The sequence below is a fragment of the Penicillium soppii genome (genome assembly GCF_028829465.1).
Source record: "Penicillium soppii strain IBT 18220 chromosome Unknown utg000006l, whole genome shotgun sequence".
Classification (NCBI taxonomy): domain Eukaryota; kingdom Fungi; phylum Ascomycota; class Eurotiomycetes; order Eurotiales; family Aspergillaceae; genus Penicillium; species Penicillium soppii.
Genome location: NW_026643236.1, coordinates 278,329 through 301,000, shown reverse-complemented (window position 1 = coordinate 301,000; position 22,672 = coordinate 278,329). Strand labels below are relative to the sequence as shown.

Here is a 22,672-nt window from a genome sequence, read left to right as displayed (position 1 = left end):
ATGTGAATCTAGCATGCGGATTTGTCTAGGAATATCTAGGTATTTGTAGTTCTTCTGTTTATCAACCTTTCTATGAATCTTAATGAGTTGAATGATATGTGAGATGTTTCTCTTTCATCTTACAACCTTGCTTTGTCCTACTCAAACAGACCTATGTTTAGCGCAAGCATAAGGAGATTAAATTTGTCGATCTCATTGTCTGATGTATACCTAGGTACCAAACTAGCTTTCTCAACTGCAAAGTGGGGACTGTGCATTAGATCCATCCGACACGGGAACCTCTAACATATCAAATAGTGAAAGGTAAGTCAAACACAAGTATAAAATAAGTAAGTAAAAATCTCCCCTAACCTTCTTTATCCTCTCTTCCACCAACACATCCGAGTGATCTGGAATACCCTCACATTCATATGATGAACTCTCGGGCTTGTTGACCTGTTTATCGTGCAAAAACAGATATCTCTGAATAATTCGAAATAGCTCTTTGAAGTGGCTTCACCGATGTTTGACGAAGTCCGAAACCCAAGAAGGCAACTATCGTTCGTTGGACAATTTCCAATGCCTTAGACCCATCCAAAGCCCCAACCCTCGTCTTTATGGCCGGTATGTCTTGAACAGGCACACCCAGGAGCTTCAACAAAAATGGCAAGTCGGAGAATGTGTAATGTTGGGACTGGGCCAATTCCAGCTCTAATTTCCACCCCCGCAGATTAGGCCAAAACTCTGCCCATGATGGATCTGTTGTCTGGGTTTTGTTCTCATGACCGAACAAGAGGAATGGACGTCGAAGCCCTTGCTGAACCACTGACCCAAACATCGATCCATCCAGGTTCGCTCCCGCAATAATCCGACAGTCCAGAAGCATGGCTGCGGCTGTGGTCGCGCCTCCCACAGAGTGGCCGTACATCGCAACTTGCTGGGTTTTCAAGCTTGCAGCCCGTGCTCCAGGGAGTAGAGATGCTACACCAGCCTTGGTGCTCAGCTGGTCCAGCACGAACTTCACATCTTGTGCTCGGGTTTGCACATCCAGTGGAACTTGGTCGTCGGTGATATTTGCAGCAGTCACGATGTGGCCATCCGGGAACTCCAGGAACTCTACGTCATAGGGATGATCAATAGAAACCACGATGTACCCGGCGCTAGCCACAGATTGTGCAATGGCACTGTAGAACAGTCGCGTTGTACCAAGGGCAGGAGAGAAGATCACCACTGGAAACTGGACGTGATGCTTTGTTGGCGACTCTGGACAGACCTGGAAAGAGAGGGATTGAAGCGTTCCGTTGGGAAGTCCATATGTGCCGAATTCATCGGAGTAGTATTCGGCCGTTGCGGCGGGCAGGTAATCCATGTTCTCGAGATCGACATTGCAGTGGGTCGGGGCAAAAATCGAAGTCATCACTGCACGCGGGCCGTGCTTGGGATCAAAGGGATCGACTCTGGTGTTGTCGATCATGCTTGCCGTGTTATAAAACACATCGTAGGGTCCAGGTGGGCTGGGAAGCACCACTGCAGAGATAGACAAAGCCACGAGGGGCAGCAGGCGAAGACTTCGAAGCATCGCGAACTACCAGAGGATGCAATAAGGGTAAGAATTGGAATTTTGGAATCTTGTGTAATAGATATGATTGCCAGAAGTCCGTCTCTGGTCTTTATAGATTCGAGAAAGAGGCGGAGTCTCGCATCTTCTCTTGGAAAAGCAATAACAGCATAGAGATACGAGGATTTTTGCCTCTGTCGAATTGAAATACCTTCCTGAAATGGAATCTATCGGGCGTAGTTGATCAAATCGCCAAGTAATGTGGATTAGAAAAGAAATACCGCACCGTGACACGGTGCGGTTATGTAGCCTTCCAGCCGTCTTACCATATGATCATTGCGCAGTCGCACGCATTGGTCATGGTAAGATGGCCACATGTGGATTTTGTCGCGCGATATTAGTTCCCAATTGGGCTTAGCGTCGCACATAGTTGTAGCCTGCCGGGCCAAGCCCAGGACATCTCGCTCAATTACATCCATTTTCATCGTAGTTCAAATCCTGAGAATATCTTAGTGACATGTCCACAGAATCATGTCCACGTCCACGAAGGGAAGAATGGTCGGCCCCTTGGACAAGCGAAGGCGGATAACGCGCTGCCTCGGCTGCGCTAAACGACGCGTTAAGGTCTGGGATGCGAATCTTCAGGTTTGTGGAATGAAAATTGAGACTAATTCTGAGTAGTGTGAAGGGGGATTTCCTTGTGCTCAGTGCATCCGACAAACCACGACGTGCGTTGCCCAGCAGCAATCAGGACATGGTATGGCTACTGTGTTTGTCAACCAAAGCCGGAAAGATGATCTTGGCGGCCGCCAGCGACGTTCTGATCAAAAGAGCATGGCTATGTCCAACAAACACTGTCCTGAAATAAGTCAACTTAATTTCATCGGGAAGGACAAGAGTACCCGCTTTTTTGACTGTTTTGTCTTCTTCATTCAGCAGAACATGTTCACAATGAACTTCTCATCACTAGTTCCGGACCTGTTCCCTCTGATTTCAACATCGCCAGTCCTGTATCATGCAGCGATAGCGGTCGGTGCTTTAAATGCGAAGCGATATAGCGCTGGGCGCGCATTGCAGGGAGAACAAGCCCCTATTGTGGATGCCATGACCTCTTACCATAAGTCAATGGGCATCTTGCGGTCATGTCTGGAAAACAGCAACGTGATGCAAAGAGAAGATCTTCTCTGGGCCACGTTTTTCTTAGGGCTATTTGAGGTATGATACCTAGCTACTCACCGCGGTAATTTCTACCAGATCTGATTGACCTAAATCAACCTAGTTGCTTTCGGACAATTCCGGCGAAGGTTGGGTCAAGCACATGCTCTACGGAACATCCAAAATGCTTCAGCTTGCAGGACCAAGCGATCGCATGTCACCACCCCGAAGGATGTTCTACGACCTGTTTCGTGTGCTTGAGGCTAGCCGAACATTACTCTATGATGAAGAAACAATACTGTCCCAGGAATGCTGGCTCCAACTCCAACAGTCCCTGTCGAATAATGACACTCGATGGGAGCCCATGGAAGAGATTGTAACTCTCATGATTGAGACATCCGCCTTTAGTCAACGGTAAGTCCCACCCGAAACATGAGCGTTTTGTTCTGACTTAATAACCCGAGCCACAGAGCCAGTGCTATTGTGGATACTATACCCGAAGCCGATCGTTTCACAGATCCGTCGGTTGCTCTACTTGCGGTTGACGGACTCAATGCCCAGGAAGCTATCTATGCCTGGCATACAAAAACCCTGCTACAGCTGGTCCAAGATGATCCTAACGGATATTCAAACCTGGCCTTGCTTTATTATCACGCTCTGCTAATATTTCTCTCTGGAAACTATGATTACTTCCCCTACTGGGACAATCTCCCGGCCCCGGTGTTATCCCACGCCGAAATTGCCGAGCACCTAGCTTCAATATTAGATCTCTCGGATAAGGTCTTGCTTAACTCCAATATTCCGGGAGTGATGCTGTTTTTCCCAGTGACTGTTGCAGGCTCTCGAGCCTGGGGGGCCGACCAAAGATGTGAAGTGCTTCATCTGCTTGATCAGATCTACTGTAGAGGATTTGTGGTCGCCAATAAGGTACGGGATGGTTTGTTGGAACGCTGGGCCGAAAGGGATGGGAAAGCGGCAATGGCCACATGAAATAATAAGTCCACCATGAACATTAATATACAACTTAGAATCTGTTGAGAAATTACGATGACACTCTCCGACATGACTTTATCATTTTTGTATCTCTAGCCATTGGGCAATGCTCAGTAGTGTATAAAAGAGCCACTTTAACCTCGGAATGATTATATATATTTCTTTATACAAGTATTTAGCTATAGCTTTTCTCCATAAAACAATCTCAAGAAAAAGTTCGAAAATCTATAAATAGGTACGCGAGAAGACCTAGGTAGGTACGTAGGTAGTATTCCATTATATGTTAGTATCTGGTCTATGACCGGGTGTTTGAGCGTGTTCGGCTGGTCTTTTGCTGATATATATTTCCCGCCTCGGTAGGGGAATTCAGATACATTTGCCCCACGAATAATATCGACTTTAGCCTTAAAGGAGTAGCTACGAATAGAAGTATTATTTTAAATCTCCTATTTATATATATTGACCATAGTTCAGCACCAGAGGAAGGTTTAGAATTGTATTGGGTTACAGACGCCTCGATACACATCTACTCCTAAGGCGACCCTGGGAGATTACAAGCGCATGACTTGTGAGTCTTGCGAGAAGTATAAACTTTTCATCTCAAAAGCAGAAGATTTATGGTCTCGTCTTCGGTGCACCGAATCTTGACCTTCTACGCCCGGAATTTTCGCCGTGGCAGACGTTACGCCGCCACTTACGGTACAGACAGCACATCAAGAGGTCAAAGCAACACAGGAAATGTGGAATATACAGTGTAAAGCAAATGCTTTTGCTTTGACCGCGATGGACCATGTGGTCAAAGCAAGGGCCTCATCCCTTGCATTCTTGCGATCCAGTATTGTCTGTCCGTGCGGCACCCTGGCCACGGACGAGAATAATACTGATTCCTGCCGGGATTTTCATTTAATTCTGAACGGGTTGATCGTTGTGTCTTTTATTAGCCCAAACAATATGACGTAGTGATTCCATATCTGATCGATCGCGTGCTTGGGGACAGTGCAAGGGTCGCTCGGAGATATACCTCAACGTATGTCTGGGGTGGTTGAGACTCCTTCTCTACGGGAACAGCATGTATTATTGAGTTTCTTGTAAAAAATGGAATCGAGAACACAACTACAAGATTAGAGAGAAGGTATTTGGTTTCAGAGAGGATCTGTCCGCTGTGTAGTTCTAGTACAAGTTCTAGGATGTAACAAGCGGGATATTAGAAACAATGTCACGGGGTGCAAGGCTGGACGTGTGAATGAAATACAAATTAGCAAGACGCACTGGTGATCCTACAATGGTAGGCGATCGAACCAAAAATTGAGTATAAATGTGACTGAACTGTGTCTGTTGTAGCATATATAAATTAAGCTGAGAGTGGATGTATAATTTGCAGGCTGAATTCTCCCGATCCTATGCTGCGACCTTATTCCCACCCTTAAATTAACATAATAAACCGGATCTCGAGAATTCAAAAAGCCCAGGGGAATGGAATGTTGAACACAAACAGACCCCTTGAAGATGATAAGGCCATAGCTGGAGGAGTTGTTATTGCCCCCCTTCCTTTAGGAATGTTTCCATCTTTGAACGACGATCCTAATTTTTGATATGGACCAGACATCTAGGGTCATACAAATTGTATGAGGTTCAAAGTGTTAGAATCAATTTTAGTATTAGGTTGTGATTGAATTAAAAACACAAGTTAAATCAAAACCTATCCCCTAGGTGTCACTGATGAATACGGATAAGTTGTGAGTGACGACATAGAATGAGTTTGTGTCATTGGTATCATGAATAGACAGAGAATATCAAACCAAGTATGGAAATATAGAAAGTAAACAGCACACAACAGTTGAAGGTATAACGTAGAGTGGCCATAGTGGAACGACAGTAGACAGAGTGCGAGACCACATTCCTCAACTGTGTTGGAAGAAACCTCTTGCCATTCCAGTCCAGCCGAAGCATGCAACCCAACTTCTTTTCCTCAACTGACAGTTCAATCTTCTTTTCTCTGCGTCCAGATACTCAGCTCAGTTCAGTTCAGTTAGTTTAGTTGGGGTCGTTGAGCTTCTTTTGTTAGCTGCATCTCCGTCGACGATGTGGTGTTGATCAGTCTTTTGTCACTCATTCATATTTCCCAGAGACTTCTGGAGCCGATCTTTACACGCTTTCTTTCATTCAAACACTCCAAGAGAGTGTCGGTTTTGCCTTTTCTCGTTACCGATATTCTTTGTGCGTATGGAAAGACAGATGTGTTGACCTTCAACAGAAAGCTGATGTGTTCTAGATTGTCTACTTACCCCGACCAATTTTACCAAAAAAACAAAGACACGCCTGGAGAAAAGAAAAAGAAAAGCACGCGCTACGCCATCACAAAATGGATCAAGTCATGTTGGATGTCAATGGCTCTCATCGGAAGCGGCAGCCATTGATGGATGCATCTAGCCGCGTGAATCACTCGAGATCGCCGAACGCTGAGACGCCTCGTCTGATAATTGAAGAGTCTGAGATGAAGACACCCGATCGGATGTCTTTGTTGATGACTCCCACTCCACGAAGGAATAAAGAGAATGACAGACTCTCCGTGGCTACTGATATGCAACCCGATTCAGCTCGCAACTCGATCATGTCGGCGGCTTCCATCCTATCACACAAAGGAAAGAGAAAGACACACGTGGGGCCATGGCAATTAGGACGAACGCTCGGAAAGGGAGCCACTGGACGAGTTAGACTGGCCAAGCATGCTGTGACAGGTAACACTGCGGCTATCAAGATCGTCTCTAAGAAGTCGGCTGCCATGGTTCAGAGTGAGAGTATTGCAGCAATGGACCGCAATGTGGGAAACTTTTCTGCCAACACAACGACCAGACAAATGCCATGTGGCATCGAGCGTGAGGTAGTCATCATGAAGTTGATTGAACATCCAAATGTGATCAGTCTCTATGATGTGTGGGAAAACCGCGGAGAATTGTTCGTTGCCTAACACCGTCAATACGAACCTTACTGACGAGTTGGCTAGATATCTCGTCCTTGAATACGTGGAGGGAGGAGAGTTGTTCGATTATGTCTCCAAACGCGGAGCCTTGCCAGAAGAAGAGGCAGTGCGTCTGTTCCGCCAAATTATTGCAGCTCTTGGATATTGCCATCGTTTCAATATCTGCCACCGTGATCTGAAGCCAGAGAACATTCTGCTCGACTCGAACCACAACATCAAGCTTGCTGATTTTGGTATGGCTGCGCTTCAACCGGCAGGTCATTGGCTGAATACATCCTGCGGCAGTCCGCACTATGCTGCGCCGGAGATCATTTACGGCCGGAAGTATCGTGGTGATAGAGCGGATATGTGGAGTTGTGGTATCATTTTGTATGCCTTGCTGACCGGATATTTACCATTTGATGGAGGAGATCTTGGAAAGACCCTGCGACTCGTGAAGAAGGGTGATTACATGATTCCCCAGGAGCTTAGTGCCGAGTCCGCCGATCTTATTCAACGGATCCTACAGAAGAGGCCAGAAGACCGCATCTCGATGAAAAATATTTGGTTGCATCCGCTGTTCACCAAATACGAGAAGCTTCATAATGCGATGATTGACCACTATGTTGGTCCCCCACCTGCCTTATCCGTGAATGACTGCGGGCCGTCTTTGTCATGTCAACAGGATATCGATCCTGATATTTTGCGCAATCTTCAAACTTTGTGGCATGATGTTAAGCCGAACGAACTGATTCAACGACTGTTATGCATTGAGTAAGCCCAACGTGCCTTTGATCCGACCTCTTACCATAATGCTAACATAACTACAGACCCACCCACGAGAGGATGTTCTACAATGCTTTGGCAAGGTTCCGAGATGAGCAGCTGGAGAACTATCAAGGACAGCCTTTGGAATACTCTGCCAGTGACTATCATCATATCTCGCGCCCAGGAGGCAGAGTTAGACGAGGCCGCAGCCAAACAGGACAAGGCAACTCCAAGCGCCGTGCGCAGTACCCATCCGTGAAAGAATTCCCCCGTCGTCTCAGCTCTTTCAAGGAACCAATGTCCTCTGGAACTGTCGAAAGCTACGATCCATACAGATCACCGAAAAATGGCACCACAGTCACGGAAGCGGAGTATGCTCAGATCACTATTCACAGGGAACCCCCAGAGAACTCGGTCGACGTACTATCTTCACCAAAGGTGGAACCCCCACCTTCAATCGCAGAGGAAGAAGAGCCAGAAGACGTGAACGAAGACGAGGGCTCACCGTTTACCATACTTCAGAAACGGAAGCACAAGCCCAGCTCTATGAAGTCCTTCCACTCTTCCAAGATTCCGCATTCAAGTTCCCGTGCTCCGGGATTGTCTACACATTCCACGAGCTACCGTCGCAATGTTTCGTTCCACCATGTCCGCAACCGCTCTCATGGCTCTACTACTGCTAAGCCCAAAAGGAGAAAGACTGCTGCACCGACGCAACAAGGACCCACGCAGCAGGCTGAGATCAGACGATCACCCAGCACCTGCAGCTTGCAACTTCTTGCCAATACTATCAACATTCCAGACATTCCGAGTAGTCCACCTCTGCCAGCACAGCCAACCGTTGTCCGCGCAAACGCACCCAAGGTCAAGAGCCTACGCCATGCGCGGAAGGTTCGCGACTCAGACTACACCTGGAAAGAGGACACTCGAAAGGTCTCTCATGAACTGAGCCAGATCTGCGAGGAGGCATTCAACGGTAGCTCAGTCTCAACTATCCGGACTGCGAGCGCTGGTTCTGGATATGAAACCCCAGGAACGCCAGTCTCGATGCCCAGCCCCGAGCAGCTTCAACCTGCTACACACCTCCCTGTATCCAAAACCACAACGGAGTCACCCCGATCTTACAATATCACGCACCTCACCGAAACACGACGAAAGCTTGCTGAGCATAGTCGGGGCAGAAAAGATAACATTCCTCGCTACCTCTCTGGTGTCATCAATCATCTAGATCGGTTGATCGAAGAGGACAAAACTGTCAATGGGCCAAGGTTGGATTCAAATATGGCAACTTATCAAGATCCCTTTGTCACCTCCCCAGCTGAGGGCTTGCTGCCTGTTATAAATGAAGAATTTGCTAGCCCTGCACACTCGCCGAGTGAAACTAGCATCCCTCAGCCACAGCCGCGAGCCTCTCTCGCTGTATCTCAAGGCGCCGATCCAAGAGTCACGATCCGCATGGTTCCTCACAGTTCGTTCCGCTCTATGGAGGAAGTGAAGCCTCTCACTATTCGAAAGAAGCACTATGGCAAGTCTGAACCCTCGGGTAGTGATTTTACCACCAGTGATAGCGTGGCTACTGATCGAAGCTTTTCTACTGGGTCGCGACAGGCTCCTCCTGGTGGCCTGGCACCGATCGCCGAAGTTCCCTTGTCTCCTAAGAAGTACTCCAGTGTGGGTTCACAGGGTAAGAAGTGGTCTTGGTTCAAGCATCGCTCTTCTGGATCAGACACATCCCCTGCTCTCCCTCCCAAGGATCCCCACCCTATCATTCCTAGTGGAGGCACGATAGTCCACAAGCCCATCACTCTGGAAGCACCTCCGCCCCCTCCTGCGTTGACTACAGAGCGCGTACCGGTTCGGAAGACATCTATGGATCGGTTCGGTGGTGCATTCTTCAAGAAACTTATGACCAAGAAGTCCAACAAGCGCGAGCAGGAGCATGTTGATGGTAATTTTCTCACTCTCACTTCTCAACATCCGTCTGACCGATTTATAGAACAAGAAAATGAGTTGCAGACCACACCAACAATGGAGAATCGCAACTCAATCATGTGCACGGGAATTGCAGACACCGATAGCTCCTGCGAAGGTGATGACCCTCGCATCCAATTCCGCAACAAGCGTCGCTCCTTGGCCAACCAAAACTGGTTTGCTCGCGTTTTCCAAATCAGGCCCGCTACCCAAGTCATCGCCTTGAATACCTCTAAAGCCAAGGGGCGCAAGGAGCTCTACAAGCTCCTTCGTGAGTGGCGTGACTTTGGCATGGAGGACGTGTACCTCGACAAAACCAACAGCATCGTTCATGGTCGCGTCTGCGAAGCAAATTGTAAGTTGACCCACACTTTTCCAACTGAATTTTACTAACCTATCCACAGTCCTTCATCTCCGAGAAGTTGAGTTCACTGCTGAGTTCTACACTGTTCTCGAGCATGGTCGCCAAGCAAACCTCAGCTTGGTTCGCTTCAAGCAAGAGCGCGGTGCAGCGTCGTCCTTCAACAAGGTCGTTGAAACTGTACACAGCACCCTCAAGCGACGTGGTATGGTGGTCGAGGACCCTACACGAGCCAAGAAGATGTCAAGGGTTCTCGACTCTGTTCCCAACCACAAATGAGCGCCATTGATCTACCTCAGAACCCCCAGCATTGCACCATCTCAACCAACTATTGTCTTTCACTCCACATTGCACTCAACTATTACTTTCAGCATACTGCGTTCCAGCCTTGCAAAAGCACATTATTTGCATCTCATGTCAGATCATTTCTTCCCACACTCGTTCTTCATCGCAAAAACAAGACCACTTTCTTGCTACTTGCGTCCCAATCTCAGTTTCAGTTTCCAGATTTCATTGCGTGTGATCCACATTTCCATTTGTTAATTATCTAGTTCTCTTGCCTGTGTTGGTCCTGAGTTTCCCACTCACCCCTGAACTGCAGAACCCCATTCATCCAATTCGTTTTTTTTGGATTAACGCCTTTTGTCCTCAAGTTAGCTAGGAATGACATACTGCTTAATCATAATGAAAAAAGAATTCATTCCATCATTCATTCCATATCAGCCTTGTACTCAGTCACCTTAAAAACATACCGTGACTCGCGTTGACGCCTAAGCAAAGTAGAATACCGCCTTTTCCTCGTCATGTTAGGGCTAGTCACGTGTAAGCCGTTTAAGGTATTTCCCCAGTTCACGCGGCTGCGTCTGTTGCAGTAGACGCAAGATGCTCAGAGTAAATTACAAAAATTACAGAATACCGACTATGTATGCAGGTGCGTCATGTATGCAAATGCAATCCTTCAGCTCAAATATGCCAAGACTGCCCCCTCGCAGAGAGCCTCTGGTCCGTCGTCCAATGCAGCGCTCGAGGACTCCACTCCGAGATTAAGGAAGCAAGGGAAAACAACATATTGACCTAGGAAAATCATCCCGAAGTAGAGATCTCGCATAAGAATTGAGTAGATTTTCCAAGGTTGAAGAATGACTGGAACTCGCAGTAGCAGTAGAATTTCATCAGAAAGTGCTCAGAGATCCGAGTCCTTAATATATAGGATAGGATAGGAGATAGGATAAGGAACAAGGAAGACATAAGGTGCACGAATGCGGCAATAATTCAATAGCAGAAAGAGTGATCAGACAACCTCCCGGATATAAGTATAAGCAGACATTCGAATAATTAAAAGACAGTCGAAACGGCAAAATAGCAACAAAAAGCAAAACCAGAACAGTTCCAACGGTAACGGTAATCGAGGGGAAAGATGACAGAGCCGACCCCGTCTTTTAGTTCGCGTATCCTCGAAAGAGATATAGTAAATAGACGAATGCCTTCCCGGTGATGTAAATAATGAAATGATGATAGAACGCAGAGACAAAAAGCCGACAGCAGTGCAGAAACGCGATGAGTGAAAACGAGACGATTTGCAAAAGAAAGCGAAAAAGATTCAGATAGCCACCCGAGAGATTCAAATAACAATGCGGAAAAGATCACACCGTGGTTGGATTGTACGCCACGGAGATGACAGCTGCAGGGGATGGGTTGGCATAAACCCAGAAAAGCCGACTTCTCAGACCTCTAGAATGAGAGATTCGAAAGGCGAGATGACTGCAAAACTGGAAATCACACCAAGCCAACCTCTGCACACAGACTCAAGATTTGAGTCTGCGGTTGATTTTCATCGAAATCGATGAAGACGCATAATAAGAAGAAGAAGAAAAAGAAGAAAAAGTATAGAAATTCGTATGCCGATAAACCAGAGCCCATTAAGGCTGGAAATCTCGGTATCAAGTTCGTGCTCGTGAAGCTCGTGGGTTCGCGTTTTGTTGTCTCATAACGGATCGGGTAAGTTGTCTTGATCCAGGCTGGGGTGCTCGTCTGGAATGTGATTTGATTATTTCCCCTTGCAGTCCCTTCCCTTGGGCAGGCTTAGGTCCCCACCGATCCAAGATTCTTTCGAAGTCGGGTCCCACAACGGTCCGACGAAACCTCAGATTGTCCTTAAAATTCCAACCCTCGACACATGGCTCTCGGACCGTGTGGCCAGCACACGGCCCATTCCGCGCTTTGATACTCCTTCATCCACCGCATTCTTCGTGCTGTCCTAGAAAACTAGGTTGATATAGTAGCGAATCATTATTGCGGGCCACGGCGGTTGAGCGCGTTGAGCATGTCGCTATCGGTGCTGGATCGGCCTTGGGAATCCCCTGGGTTGAGCATGTCGCGCACATTCAATCCACCTCTTTGCGAGCCACCGGGTGTGGACGTGGGAGGCGGTGTGACACCCCCTGGCTGCGGAGTACTACTCTGCGCAATCGATCCACCCTGTGGAGGGGGTGCTCCCTGAACTGGAGGCACGCTTCCCTGGTGAGGTGTCATGGGAGCCTGGTGGGGCTGCATGGGGGGATAGGGTGATCCGTGAGGCGAGGAGGAATGGCGGGTATCATAGTTATAAGCCGAGGGCGGCGAGGTGCGTCGATCGAGCGCAGGCGGAGGGGGATATGCGTAAGGGCTCGGAGTGGTGTGAGTCTGGTATCCGGGAGCGGACCCGGCGGGCGTGACAGGAGCCAGATTGGTCGGATCAGGGTACTCAAATCCCGAATTGGAGCCTCGTCGGTGTCTCTGGACATCATAACATTAGATCAGACCTCTCTCTCTATTGCATCCGAGCGGGAATGGTCGCCTTACCGGATCGGGCATGCCTGATGCAAGGGGCGGCGGGGCACCATCCATGGGAGGGCGTCCGTTCTGATAGTACATCCCTTGGGGCGGCGGCAGGGTGGTTTCGGGGCCTTGCGGCTGCTGCTGAGGAGGTAGTGGTTGTCCATGAGCACCGTACAGGACTGGTGGTCCACCGCGACCAGGTCCTGGTCCATTTTGTCCAGGTCGTAAATGAGGGTAGGCGGTGTGGGCCGGTACGAATGCTTGGGTTTGTGAAGATACCGGAGTAAACATGCAGTCTTGGCTAAATCGGACACAGTTGCTGCACCGTCCATCTGCGGAGGTATCAAATCCCGAACACCGGATCTAGTAAGTTAAAATTAGCGCGGTTACTCCCATAGGAGGGGAGTCCTTTCCCGTACCTTCCGGCGTCGACAGTATCGGCACGCAATGGCCGTTCGCTGTCTTGGAGCTGCTGCTTGGTAAGGTCCCCCTTGTGCTGCTGGAGGGTGTCCATACGCATCTGCGCGATATGGCCCCGGTGGAGGAGGAAGCCGGTAAGGATCTTGCGCTCCGTGAATGGCGTTCATGCTCTGGTGCTGGTATCCAGAAGGCGGATACGGCTGAGCCGGGGGGTATTGCGTTTGCGGATACTGTGGAGGAGGGGGATAATGCGGAGACGCGTACTGTGAATGAGGAGGATATTGGTAGGCGCGATCCTGATCAGGTGGAGGAGGATAGGAAGTTGGAGGATACTATAAAAGCTATCAATAACCGGACAAGAGCGAAACCCCAGCTGACATCTCACGTACAGGATAAGCAGCCTGATCCTCCGGGGCGTTCCAAGGACGAGTATGATCCTGGCGACTTGGATCACCTCGACTGTCGTGATCGTTTGGACCCGACATTGTTGCGTAAGACGAGATGAGTCAAAGAAATAAAAAAAAAATACAGGGATGTGACGTCGATTTATTGAAAGGGGGAATCCAACAACAAAGTGAGCATAGCGCGCAGTTCACGCAGGGGAAGCACAAAAAGGAAATACGAAAGAAACTAAAGGGAACTAAGGAAGAAGCAACAAGGTAAAAAGGGACGACAAGAAAAGAAAAGAAAAGAAAAAAAAAGGTTGTAAAATAGAAAGAAAAAAAGAAATATCAGAGAGAGCCTCGGTGATTATGACGTGAGCAATGTAAAAAGAGAGAAAAGAGAAAGAAAAAAAAACCCCACGATAAGAAGAAAAGAGAAGAAAAGAAGCTCTGTCAGATCGAGTTGAAAAATTATAAAAGAAATAAAAAAAAAGGGTAATTTTGTGATTGGAAAAGAAGGTGAATTTTTAGAGAACGGGGTGGAGCCCGGGCAGCGCGGGCTAAAGCGGCGCCAGTGACCCATAGACATGGAGGGGGGATTACCATTACAAGACGTATACACATACCTTAACCTGTGGACATATCGTGGAATTTCGAATTTGATTTTGATTTTCAGTTATATTACCTTTTGGTCATAATTACTAACTTTACGTTCTCGTCATAATACTTCACTAAAACCAGGGAAACATTCACTTGAACCATGGATGCTAATTTAGAGTACCAGATTTCGGCTGTTGTGAACCCGAATACCGCTACTGTCTCTTCCTTCCCTTTTTTCTCTTTCTTTTCTAATTTTTAAAACTAATTTAGTAGCGCCCGAAAATAAATTTAGCCATTTTTCCACTATTATATTTACTTCTATCAAAGGTATAGTGGGGGTGGGATATGGGAATAACAGTAGTAGTATAGAGAATTTTAGCAGACTCACCTTGATTCAATATCTTTTTTTTGACATCATCAACAATGTGGCAGGTGACCTCTTAGATTGCATGGATCAACCCTGCCATGCACGTCAATTCCTCCGAGTGACCCTTGTTGCGTAACCGTCCATGGACGAACGACCGCCTCGGACCGTAGTCGCACAACCGCAACCGGCCCCGCGGAACCAGGATTATTTTCCATGGCGATGGGCTCGGGTCGGGGCGACACATTCCCATGCATATCGGGCTTTGTTTTACATGCATTTTATTATTATTATTATTATTATTATTATTATTATCATCATCCTTAGTTTTTGATTATTGTTATCGTTATTATCGTTGTTATCAAGGGAATAATTTTATTATTTGGTTTTCAATTCAAGTTTCTCACATTGTTAGATGCAATCACTATTACAAAGTACTGCTAGAAATGTACTCATTCCCGCTCTTTTTCATGGACTACCTAGTCTATCAAAGTACATGGAACTACTGCATGTACAATGTACTATCAAGAAAAAATTCAAGCGGTGAAAGTGTGGCGATCAGACTTCAGCTGAAGGAGTGGGGTTCAGCTGGACCACTCGCCACTCTTCAATACGAAACGAGAATCCATAAATTTGCTCTAGTTAAATTGTGGAAGTCTGGTGCGAAGTCTGTCCAAATTCTGGTAACGGCGGATCCTTTCCTTTCCCATATGACCGAAATAGAACCAAAGTTGAAGAGTAGAGCAATACAAAAGAAAAAAAAGACAAGCAGAATGAGAGAAGGGGTGGAGTACCCTAAGTTCCCAGGGCTGTAGCACTGGATCCGGAAAGCCCATCATCAGCCAAGGTAACCTGCATTAGCGTTGCGCTGACAGGGGGCGGGTTCCTTGTCCTAGAGCCACAACCACGTTGTACGGGGGGGGCATTTAGCGTATGTACGCCCGTCACCGCCAATCCCGGATGAGATTCGTACAATTGTAGCCGAATAGTTAATATAGATTTGTAAAAAAAAGCGCACTAAAATATATCAAAATATAAAATACTATTGGATATCATATCAAGTATTATTACAGTACACTATTGCATAGGATTAATCAATCAGGTTTCGGGGTACTCGTCTCACGGGCCGCTCCGGCCTTCCCGCCGCGATCTATGCATGTGTGCCATCTGGCAGAGATACCTAAGTATTATATTTTGAAAATTTCAGTCTTTTATACTATTTTACACTTCATATTTACTGTTAATAGAGGTTGGAGATTCCAAGTGGAGATATTATATAGAATATACAATTTACCATAAAGATTAATGGAAGGTGTCATTTCCGTTTTCGTATAATCCTTTGCAGGTAATACGGAGTAACAATGGAGTACACTTCAGGCCACGTTTTTCGAACCCAATCGAGTGCATTGCCGTCCGCATCTTTCCGTTCCCCACTTTCTGGCGTGGCCTGTTCAGCTCTGTCCTTCCACTCTTAGCGTCTAACTCTCCGGAATCTCTACCATGACCCACCCGTTCCAAAGCTCCTAGCCACTCGATGCCGTTTGTCCTGGGGTCGCGCTAACGTTCTCAAAACTAGGGCTCGAAGGACTGAGCGTTTTTTAATTTACCTTGTATTGTCAGAATATGAAGAATACATATGAAGACCTAACGCTCGGGGACCTAGTCCCCGACCGGGCCTTTTTGCAGGCTGCGACGTTCCATCAGTTTTCCATATTTATTTTATTTTTATTTTAGTACTATTATTATAAAAATTTTGTAATGGATGTAAATTTTTTCATTTGCTGGTTTCATTCTTGGTTTCAATTTTATTAGCCACACAAACCCCTCCTTTACCCACACGGGAGCGCGTCTATCAGCAGGGATGGGGACGGGTCGGGCACTAATAGGCGCAGCCCGCATGCCTTCACGGTCACGGGAACACCATATGAGCCAATATGGAAGTAGATAATTAAATAATTAAAAAACATCGAGAAGAAGAAGAAGGGAAAAAAAAGGGCTAGGGTCTGTGCTAGAAATCTGACGTGGCAAGGGTTTTTCTGCATCAAGCCGAAACGAGGCAGTATTTTTTTAGTCGGTGTACACGAACTTGATGCAGGTCGTGTGATGAGAGATGCCTGATGACTACCTGATGAAAAAAAAAGTATATGCGAAAAAATTAAGATCAATTAGTTATAATTAACCGAGCCTTGATGAACTTTCTTGCATATTGTTGTTTGACTCCCTCTGAAAGTGTATGCATTTACTATATGCTTCGCCTAGTGATCATATCTGATTGGTGGTCTCCATCTCTATGCCTCGTCACACTGTGTGACCCTAGTCTGTGACTACCATGCATGCTGGACCTTCCAACTTTATTCGAGCGCCATTCGGGAGCGAAAGCGAGTCGATCTCAACTTGCTTTTTTTTGGATGCTGCTCGCCAAGTGGTTGGTCGGGATCGTGCGTGAAGCTAGTGACTTTGACACTTTGGATTGATCTGAGGCTTAACGGATCTGTGTTTTGCTTTTTCCCTTACCTTCTACTCATTTTGGCTTGATTTTGACTTTCCACATGTCGAACAACCTAGGTGCCATTTAGTGAGATTAATAATCGGTTGGGATCTGCATCTATGCGTGCTAGGGTATCGGTATCACGAACCTAAATGACTACGGCCTTCCAATTAATCAAACCTTGATGAATTTGGAAGAATTGCTCCTCGCATACTCTGATGCTTACATTGATCCTCGGGAGTGAGATGATTGGCTGTAAGCCAATAAAAATTTATTTGTCGACTATCCTCTGATTCAATGCGGCTCATCGAGGGTCGGTTCATATTGTTTGAAATCGCCGATGAACTATTCCAAAAAAGTTATTAAGACATGCACCCAAGCCGTATGCTTTTGAAAAGTGATAGTGGATTCTTGTGCCTTGCCTCTACCATTCATAAACATATGTTCTATCTGTCTATGAGCAACTGATATATGGCCACCTCCCTGATGTATCTCCCATGACGAAACGATGATTCTCACCAACTTATTACTTAAACATGCAATTCTAGATGTTATTTCCCGAACTTGCAAGTTAGATTGATTATATCGTGGAGCCTTCAGGAAAAATAAAACATTTCGGGCCCCACCGATTAGAAAGTTCATTTCCCAGTACTTGCTATAATCCACATCAGATCAGATAATTGAAAACGTTTACATTGATAAACAGTTGTTCGTAAATCCTATAAAACATAGCCCTTCGGGGCCCAGTTACCGATGCTATACTAGGGCTAGTGATCCTGATACAGGTGAAGGACCTTGGAACCATACTGACATACCCACCACCATCGAACACATACAGACCGCTGTTTATCACGACCATTGTACGATGAAATGATCCAATTACAAATTGGCCCTAAAGTGCGAAATGGATCAAAACAAAACACCCACTACCAGCCCAACATGACCACTACAAAGTATATTAAGGTAGACTGCATCTGGGCCAAGCCCGAAACTCCGCAATGTACACAAAACCCGAGGAACCAAAAACAATACCCATTACACAACCAGGCAAATAAATAGAGTCCATTCCAGACCAGGAAGGTGCTTATTTTCAGAAGACCAAACTCTGGGACACACAGCGGAGTAATATGCCCGGGCCCATCCACATTGGCTACAGTCTCAAGATCAGCCTAGCGGGCATGCCCGACAACGGGCCGAACGCGGGCGCTTGCGGTGGCGATATCATGCGCGTCAGTGATGGCTTGATGTTTTGATTTAAAAAATTCTGCTATCTGCTTGCATATTACAAAACTCGTCTGGGGATTTTTTGGGGGAATGTTGGGTTGAGGGTGGTAAAAAGGGTAAATGATATATTGCGTGGAAGAGGGGCTTACGGCGATTGGGCTGTCGGTATTGGCACGGATAACAGGATCGTGTGGAGGTGTCTAAAACTGGTTATGTGTGCCATGTTGAGGGGGAAAAGAGGCAGTGATGTCTCAATTTGGACCCTTGCTCAACTCAGAACGAGGCAGTGTGCAGCATTGCAGCAGCTAGAGGTGATGTGAATGCAGAGTAAGTGCAAAGTAAGTGTCAAAAGTCTCGTTGTTTGGCCCCACGCCAATGCAGTTTTAGGTCTGCAGTAGCAGAAGGAAACGCGGCGGAGATTGACCAAAGAAGCCGTGTGCAGGAGGCGTTGCGGTGGGGGATCTCGGTTTCAAGTGGAAATGATCCCAATGCCCCAACGGAGAGAGACAAAAGACCCGAGCCCGTGAAGAGTGAAATCAAAATCGAAATAAAAATAAAAATAAAATAGGAAATTCGACTGGTAAGAAAAATACAAACAACTCTCATTACCACGCACATCGCCAAAAGGTCAAAACGAACAGATTGATCTCCCCCCTCCCGTCAAGTTCCAATAGACGCGGGTGGCTTTCCCAATCATGTCACTGATCGGGCATCACTACGCTGTTGAGGTACGTCACCTATCCAAGAGACGAGAAGCGGTCAGCAGTCAGCAATGCAAGTGAGGCAAGTAAGGCAAGCAAATCAAGAAGATCTTCATGTTTGTCCCTTGCCCATGCTCCTGTCAAAGCCACAAATAAAAAGAGAGTACCGGCTAGGCGTCTCCAAGCGCTGATTCGGTGGGTAAAAAGGACGGCTAACACCGCCAAAGAGGCTAGCTTCGAAGGGAAAACAGGGCTAGTCAAGAGGGGGGAATCCGGGAAATCAATACTCACAAACGGCTCCATGATCTCAATTAAGGCTGTGATGTTCTCCTGGGCATCATCACCAGTAAGCTCTTCATCAGAAACAGGCTTTCCTATAGTGAAGCTGCGTAGACGAAGCAATTTGATGTTCTGATTGTCGGCCTCGTAACCCTAGAATAATAATGTTTGTCAGCGTTGGTGCTGTTTTTCCCATGGATCAGCGTGGAGCCTGGCGTAGATGTGAACCATGGAACCAAACTCGACGGCGTGAGAATAAACCAAAAAACCAAGAAACCACTTTCGACACCCTTTTTCTCCTTTTCTCTGATTGTCGAATCGAGTAAAGGTAAAGAAGGTTTTTTTTCTGGTTCCGAGTCACGGGCCTCTCCCGTGACTCCCGTGTTCCAACCTCTTTCTTTGACGATTCAACAAGGCATTTGAAAGGAAGGATGAAATTTGGGGAGATTTGGCAATGTTTGGTGGAGTATTGAGTTCTCTCAGCCATGTGCCAGATTATCTTCCCGCCTCTTGGCTTTAGCTATGGGTGCGCGCTCAACGTTCCATTCCAGTCTCGTGGTCAGATTTGGTCTTGGTTTTTGGTCAATGCCATCATTAAGACCTGACGATTCTACTCGTCGGTGAGACGAAGTAAATCCCCTTTCTCTGAGCCCCGGTCGGACGATGGACGCGACTCCGAAGACGAACCTGGCACTCCTGACCCTCCGCGTCCCAGTCCATAAATAATGGCGATACAATTGAACTACAATCACAAAAAAGGGGGGATGGTTGAGTCTGTCGATGGACTTCGGACTCAACTAGAATGGAAGGAGGTAGAAAACACAAAAAGCCTCTCACCTTGGGCTTGGTCTTTAAAGCAGACTCCCTGTTGTGATGCGTGAAGGCATCCACAACTGCATCATCATCGTCGGAAGCTCCTTTCAGAAACTCGCGGCGCATCTTCGGTGCCCGAAGGACTTCCTTCAAGCCGGCTGAGTTCTCATCGATCTCCTCTCGGAGTAATGCAAGGGGCTCCGCCTCTGGGTTCCAGAGCCCGCAGCCTGTACACACCGTGGTGTTAGCCGGGGTGGGTGACCTGATCAACACAGGAGAAAAGCAAGACGGCGAGGGTATTGATGAGAACAATGGTGATGACGAGAAGGAAACAGCATGAGTACAACATACCAACAAAACAAGAGCCAGGTTGGAAGTGGACATAGTACGCCGCGTACGGTCCCTTCTTACCAGTCCGGGACCTGGGCAAAGTTCAGCGAATGATCGCCGCACAACTGACCAGTGATACTTACCAAGCCGCAGAGAAATGTGTCTACACGCTCGTGTTAGCAATGACACTGCTAATGAGAACCACAGTGCCACGGCATCCGTCACACGAGCGAACGCAGGACAGTGACCCGGGGGAATACTAGCATACCTTATATGGAAGCGGGTTCTTGCTGAATCGAACGTCCCTATGTATGCGAAACACCTGAGGCGCCAATGAGCGTGTGTCACAAACAAAGATCAAAATAAGCATGGTCAGCCTACCAGGTCCTTGACAGGAAGTTCGGGGACAGTAGCATCGACACTTGCAATCTTCGGCGTGAGGGTGTCGACGAACGTCTCAAAGTCCTTCTTTGCCGCGCGGTAATCCGGATCGTGCGCTGCGAAGGTCAGCCAGCCACTCGCTAATCGCGTTGAGCTACACTCACCTTTCAGCCATTGGCGGTCATTGTTATCAGCCAGATCGATCAAAAATAGCCTGGTGTTGGGGTGCAGCGTCTCATCCTGGTACGGGGTCTTCCCCGCCTCCCGCGCCTTAGGCTTCGCGATGATGACTTCCTGCCCAGGTTTCAAGTCCAACTTGGCGCCTTCGCGCCAGAGCTCTTTGCCCCTCAGGGCATCGGTTCCACCCCCGGTACTCTGTCGCTGCTTGCCTCGTGCGCTGGTTTTCTTTTTGGTGTCCTCTTCGCTGTCGGAGGGTTCTTCCAGCTCCGCTTCCTCGGCTGAGGACGACTCGTCTTTCGCTTCTTCGTAGGCGGACTCGGATGATGCTCCCACAGACTCATCAGACTCCGACTCAGGCTCGGAATCTTCCGATTCGAAGTACTTGCTCTTGCTGGTGGTGGACTTCACTTGGCTCAGATCGGCGTTGGACTTGACCCGTTTGACCTCCGGTTCGGAGGCTGACAGTCTGGCTGAAGCGCGTCGCTTTGACGCCACAAGCGCTTGGGGAGACGCGGCAGGCCCAGACGATCGTCGAGCCATTGATGTTTGAATTGAAGCGATTCTAGATACCTTTGATTTTTTTCTATGTAAGATTTGCCTAGGATTCGGAATTTGACGCAGATTGAATATCAAAAACAAAGCCAAGTAAAATCAGCTTAATAAGTCCAATAAGACGAGATCTAGGTGGCTTCAAAGGTAGAAAAAGAACGAAATACTCAAGGGGCCCGCATGCCTTTTAAAAACCGGTAATAAATGGCCCGCTTTTACTTACCCTTACCTTGTTTTTTTCGCTTGCTTTTTCCAGAACATTTGCAAGTGTCTAAGGCGCCGCAACTTATTATTTGGTCAGGGCAAACAGCCAATTCCTTACATATATATGTATATATGTAGGTAATCTACATGTAGAAATTGTTTGTTATACATAGAACCCGATAGTTATATGAGGCTGCTCGCTTGTATCTTGCTATCCTATAGTATACATTCATTATCCATCAACATAAGTGCGCCCGAGACAGATCGCGGAAGTCTGGTTGGTCACGACGGGAGGAGGAGGGTTAGTTAGATCGTACGAATCAATCAGGCCGTTATGCCATCTACACGCCCGTGGAGGAAAATATGGAAGTCGGTATTCGCACCACGAGTAATAGGTTTCGGTATGCACTGGAAGAGAGTCCTGGTCATAGTCTTCCATGGGTACATTGCTCATGCTTACACCTCTCATGAACCTCCGTTCAAGTTCAAGCCCGGTATGACACCCCGCAAAGTTAAATGCACCTGCTTCGAGCGGTTCTGAGTCATAGCAAGTTGTTCGAGTGCGTCAGAGACCATGCCCTGAACAGCAGATTGGTTTGCGGGAGTATCAGCCTCTTAATGCATTCAAGCGGTTCTTTTGACTGGTGTGTGCTGCCTACTCTGTACCAAAAACTGTCAGCATTGCCTCGGGCTCGCAATCGCTCCAATCACTCTATGTGTATGTAGCCTAGTCGCCCATAGTGTGACGGGTATAGTCTTCCTCAATGCATATCAATGGAACGCAGTCGCCCTAGTTTGGAAATGCTCGAATGGGCTCGGTTGAGCACCAAAGATGCATCCTCGACACTAAATGTAACCAGCCAAGGCCCATCCAGGAAATCAGAAACCAGAGTGATAAAGTCTCACCCATATGCAACCTGCTTGTTTCAAAGAGGTTGCTCATCTTTATTCCCGCAAAGCAGATGATTTGATCTGACGCATCAGTATAAAACTTCGCATGAACGAAATCCTTTTTCCAATGTAGGCCTTGCGTGGTACGCAAGTCATCGATGCCGGTCGTCTGTGATGGCGCTGCTTAAATCAAATCATAAATCGAGATCTAGATCATAATCAATCATCAGCAGTGAAAGGCCAAGTTGAACAGGGAAGAAGAATGCCGAAGGGGACAGAGGGATTTTGTAAGAAGAAAGGCAAC

The 22,672-nt window shown here is 47.3% G+C and overlaps 6 protein-coding genes across 6 annotated transcripts; 3 read left to right on the top strand and 3 right to left on the bottom strand.

Moving 5' to 3' along the window:
- Positions 1-439: 439 nt before the first annotated feature.
- On the bottom strand, positions 440-1,558 carry N7529_007473 (PAF acetylhydrolase family protein; the record flags this gene model as incomplete). The annotated part of the gene is made up of 1 exon (XM_057243000.1): positions 440-1,558. One exon carries the CDS (start codon positions 1,556-1,558, stop codon positions 440-442), a length of 1,119 nt encoding a protein of 372 aa, XP_057094538.1.
- A 510-nt stretch (positions 1,559-2,068) lies between these two features.
- N7529_007472 (uncharacterized protein) lies at positions 2,069-3,682 on the top strand (the record flags this gene model as incomplete). The annotated part of the gene is made up of 4 exons (XM_057242999.1): positions 2,069-2,182; positions 2,246-2,752; positions 2,817-3,106; positions 3,163-3,682. The coding sequence occupies 4 exons, from the start codon at positions 2,069-2,071 to the stop codon at positions 3,680-3,682; spliced, it is 1,431 nt and encodes a 476-aa protein (XP_057094537.1).
- Positions 3,683-6,047: 2,365 nt separating this feature from the next.
- On the top strand, positions 6,048-10,023 carry N7529_007471 (serine/threonine-protein kinase; the record flags this gene model as incomplete). Its single annotated transcript, XM_057242998.1, has 5 exons — positions 6,048-6,640; positions 6,690-7,418; positions 7,475-9,360; positions 9,409-9,738; positions 9,788-10,023. 5 exons carry the CDS (start codon positions 6,048-6,050, stop codon positions 10,021-10,023), a joined length of 3,774 nt encoding a protein of 1,257 aa, XP_057094536.1.
- Positions 10,024-12,033: 2,010 nt separating this feature from the next.
- N7529_007470 (Zn(II)2Cys6 transcription factor domain-containing protein) lies at positions 12,034-13,466 on the bottom strand (the record flags this gene model as incomplete). Its single annotated transcript, XM_057242997.1, has 4 exons — positions 12,034-12,519; positions 12,586-12,924; positions 12,981-13,313; positions 13,371-13,466. 4 exons carry the CDS (start codon positions 13,464-13,466, stop codon positions 12,034-12,036), a joined length of 1,254 nt encoding a protein of 417 aa, XP_057094535.1.
- A 4,289-nt stretch (positions 13,467-17,755) lies between these two features.
- N7529_007469 (uncharacterized protein) lies at positions 17,756-18,069 on the top strand (the record flags this gene model as incomplete). Its single annotated transcript, XM_057242996.1, has 2 exons — positions 17,756-17,816; positions 17,888-18,069. The coding sequence occupies 2 exons, from the start codon at positions 17,756-17,758 to the stop codon at positions 18,067-18,069; spliced, it is 243 nt and encodes an 80-aa protein (XP_057094534.1).
- A 708-nt stretch (positions 18,070-18,777) lies between these two features.
- N7529_007468 (DUF2461 domain-containing protein) lies at positions 18,778-21,264 on the bottom strand (the record flags this gene model as incomplete). Its single annotated transcript, XM_057242995.1, has 7 exons — positions 18,778-19,173; positions 19,858-20,060; positions 20,185-20,255; positions 20,307-20,326; positions 20,432-20,485; positions 20,545-20,660; positions 20,709-21,264. 7 exons carry the CDS (start codon positions 21,262-21,264, stop codon positions 18,778-18,780), a joined length of 1,416 nt encoding a protein of 471 aa, XP_057094533.1.
- Positions 21,265-22,672: the final 1,408 nt, after the last annotated feature.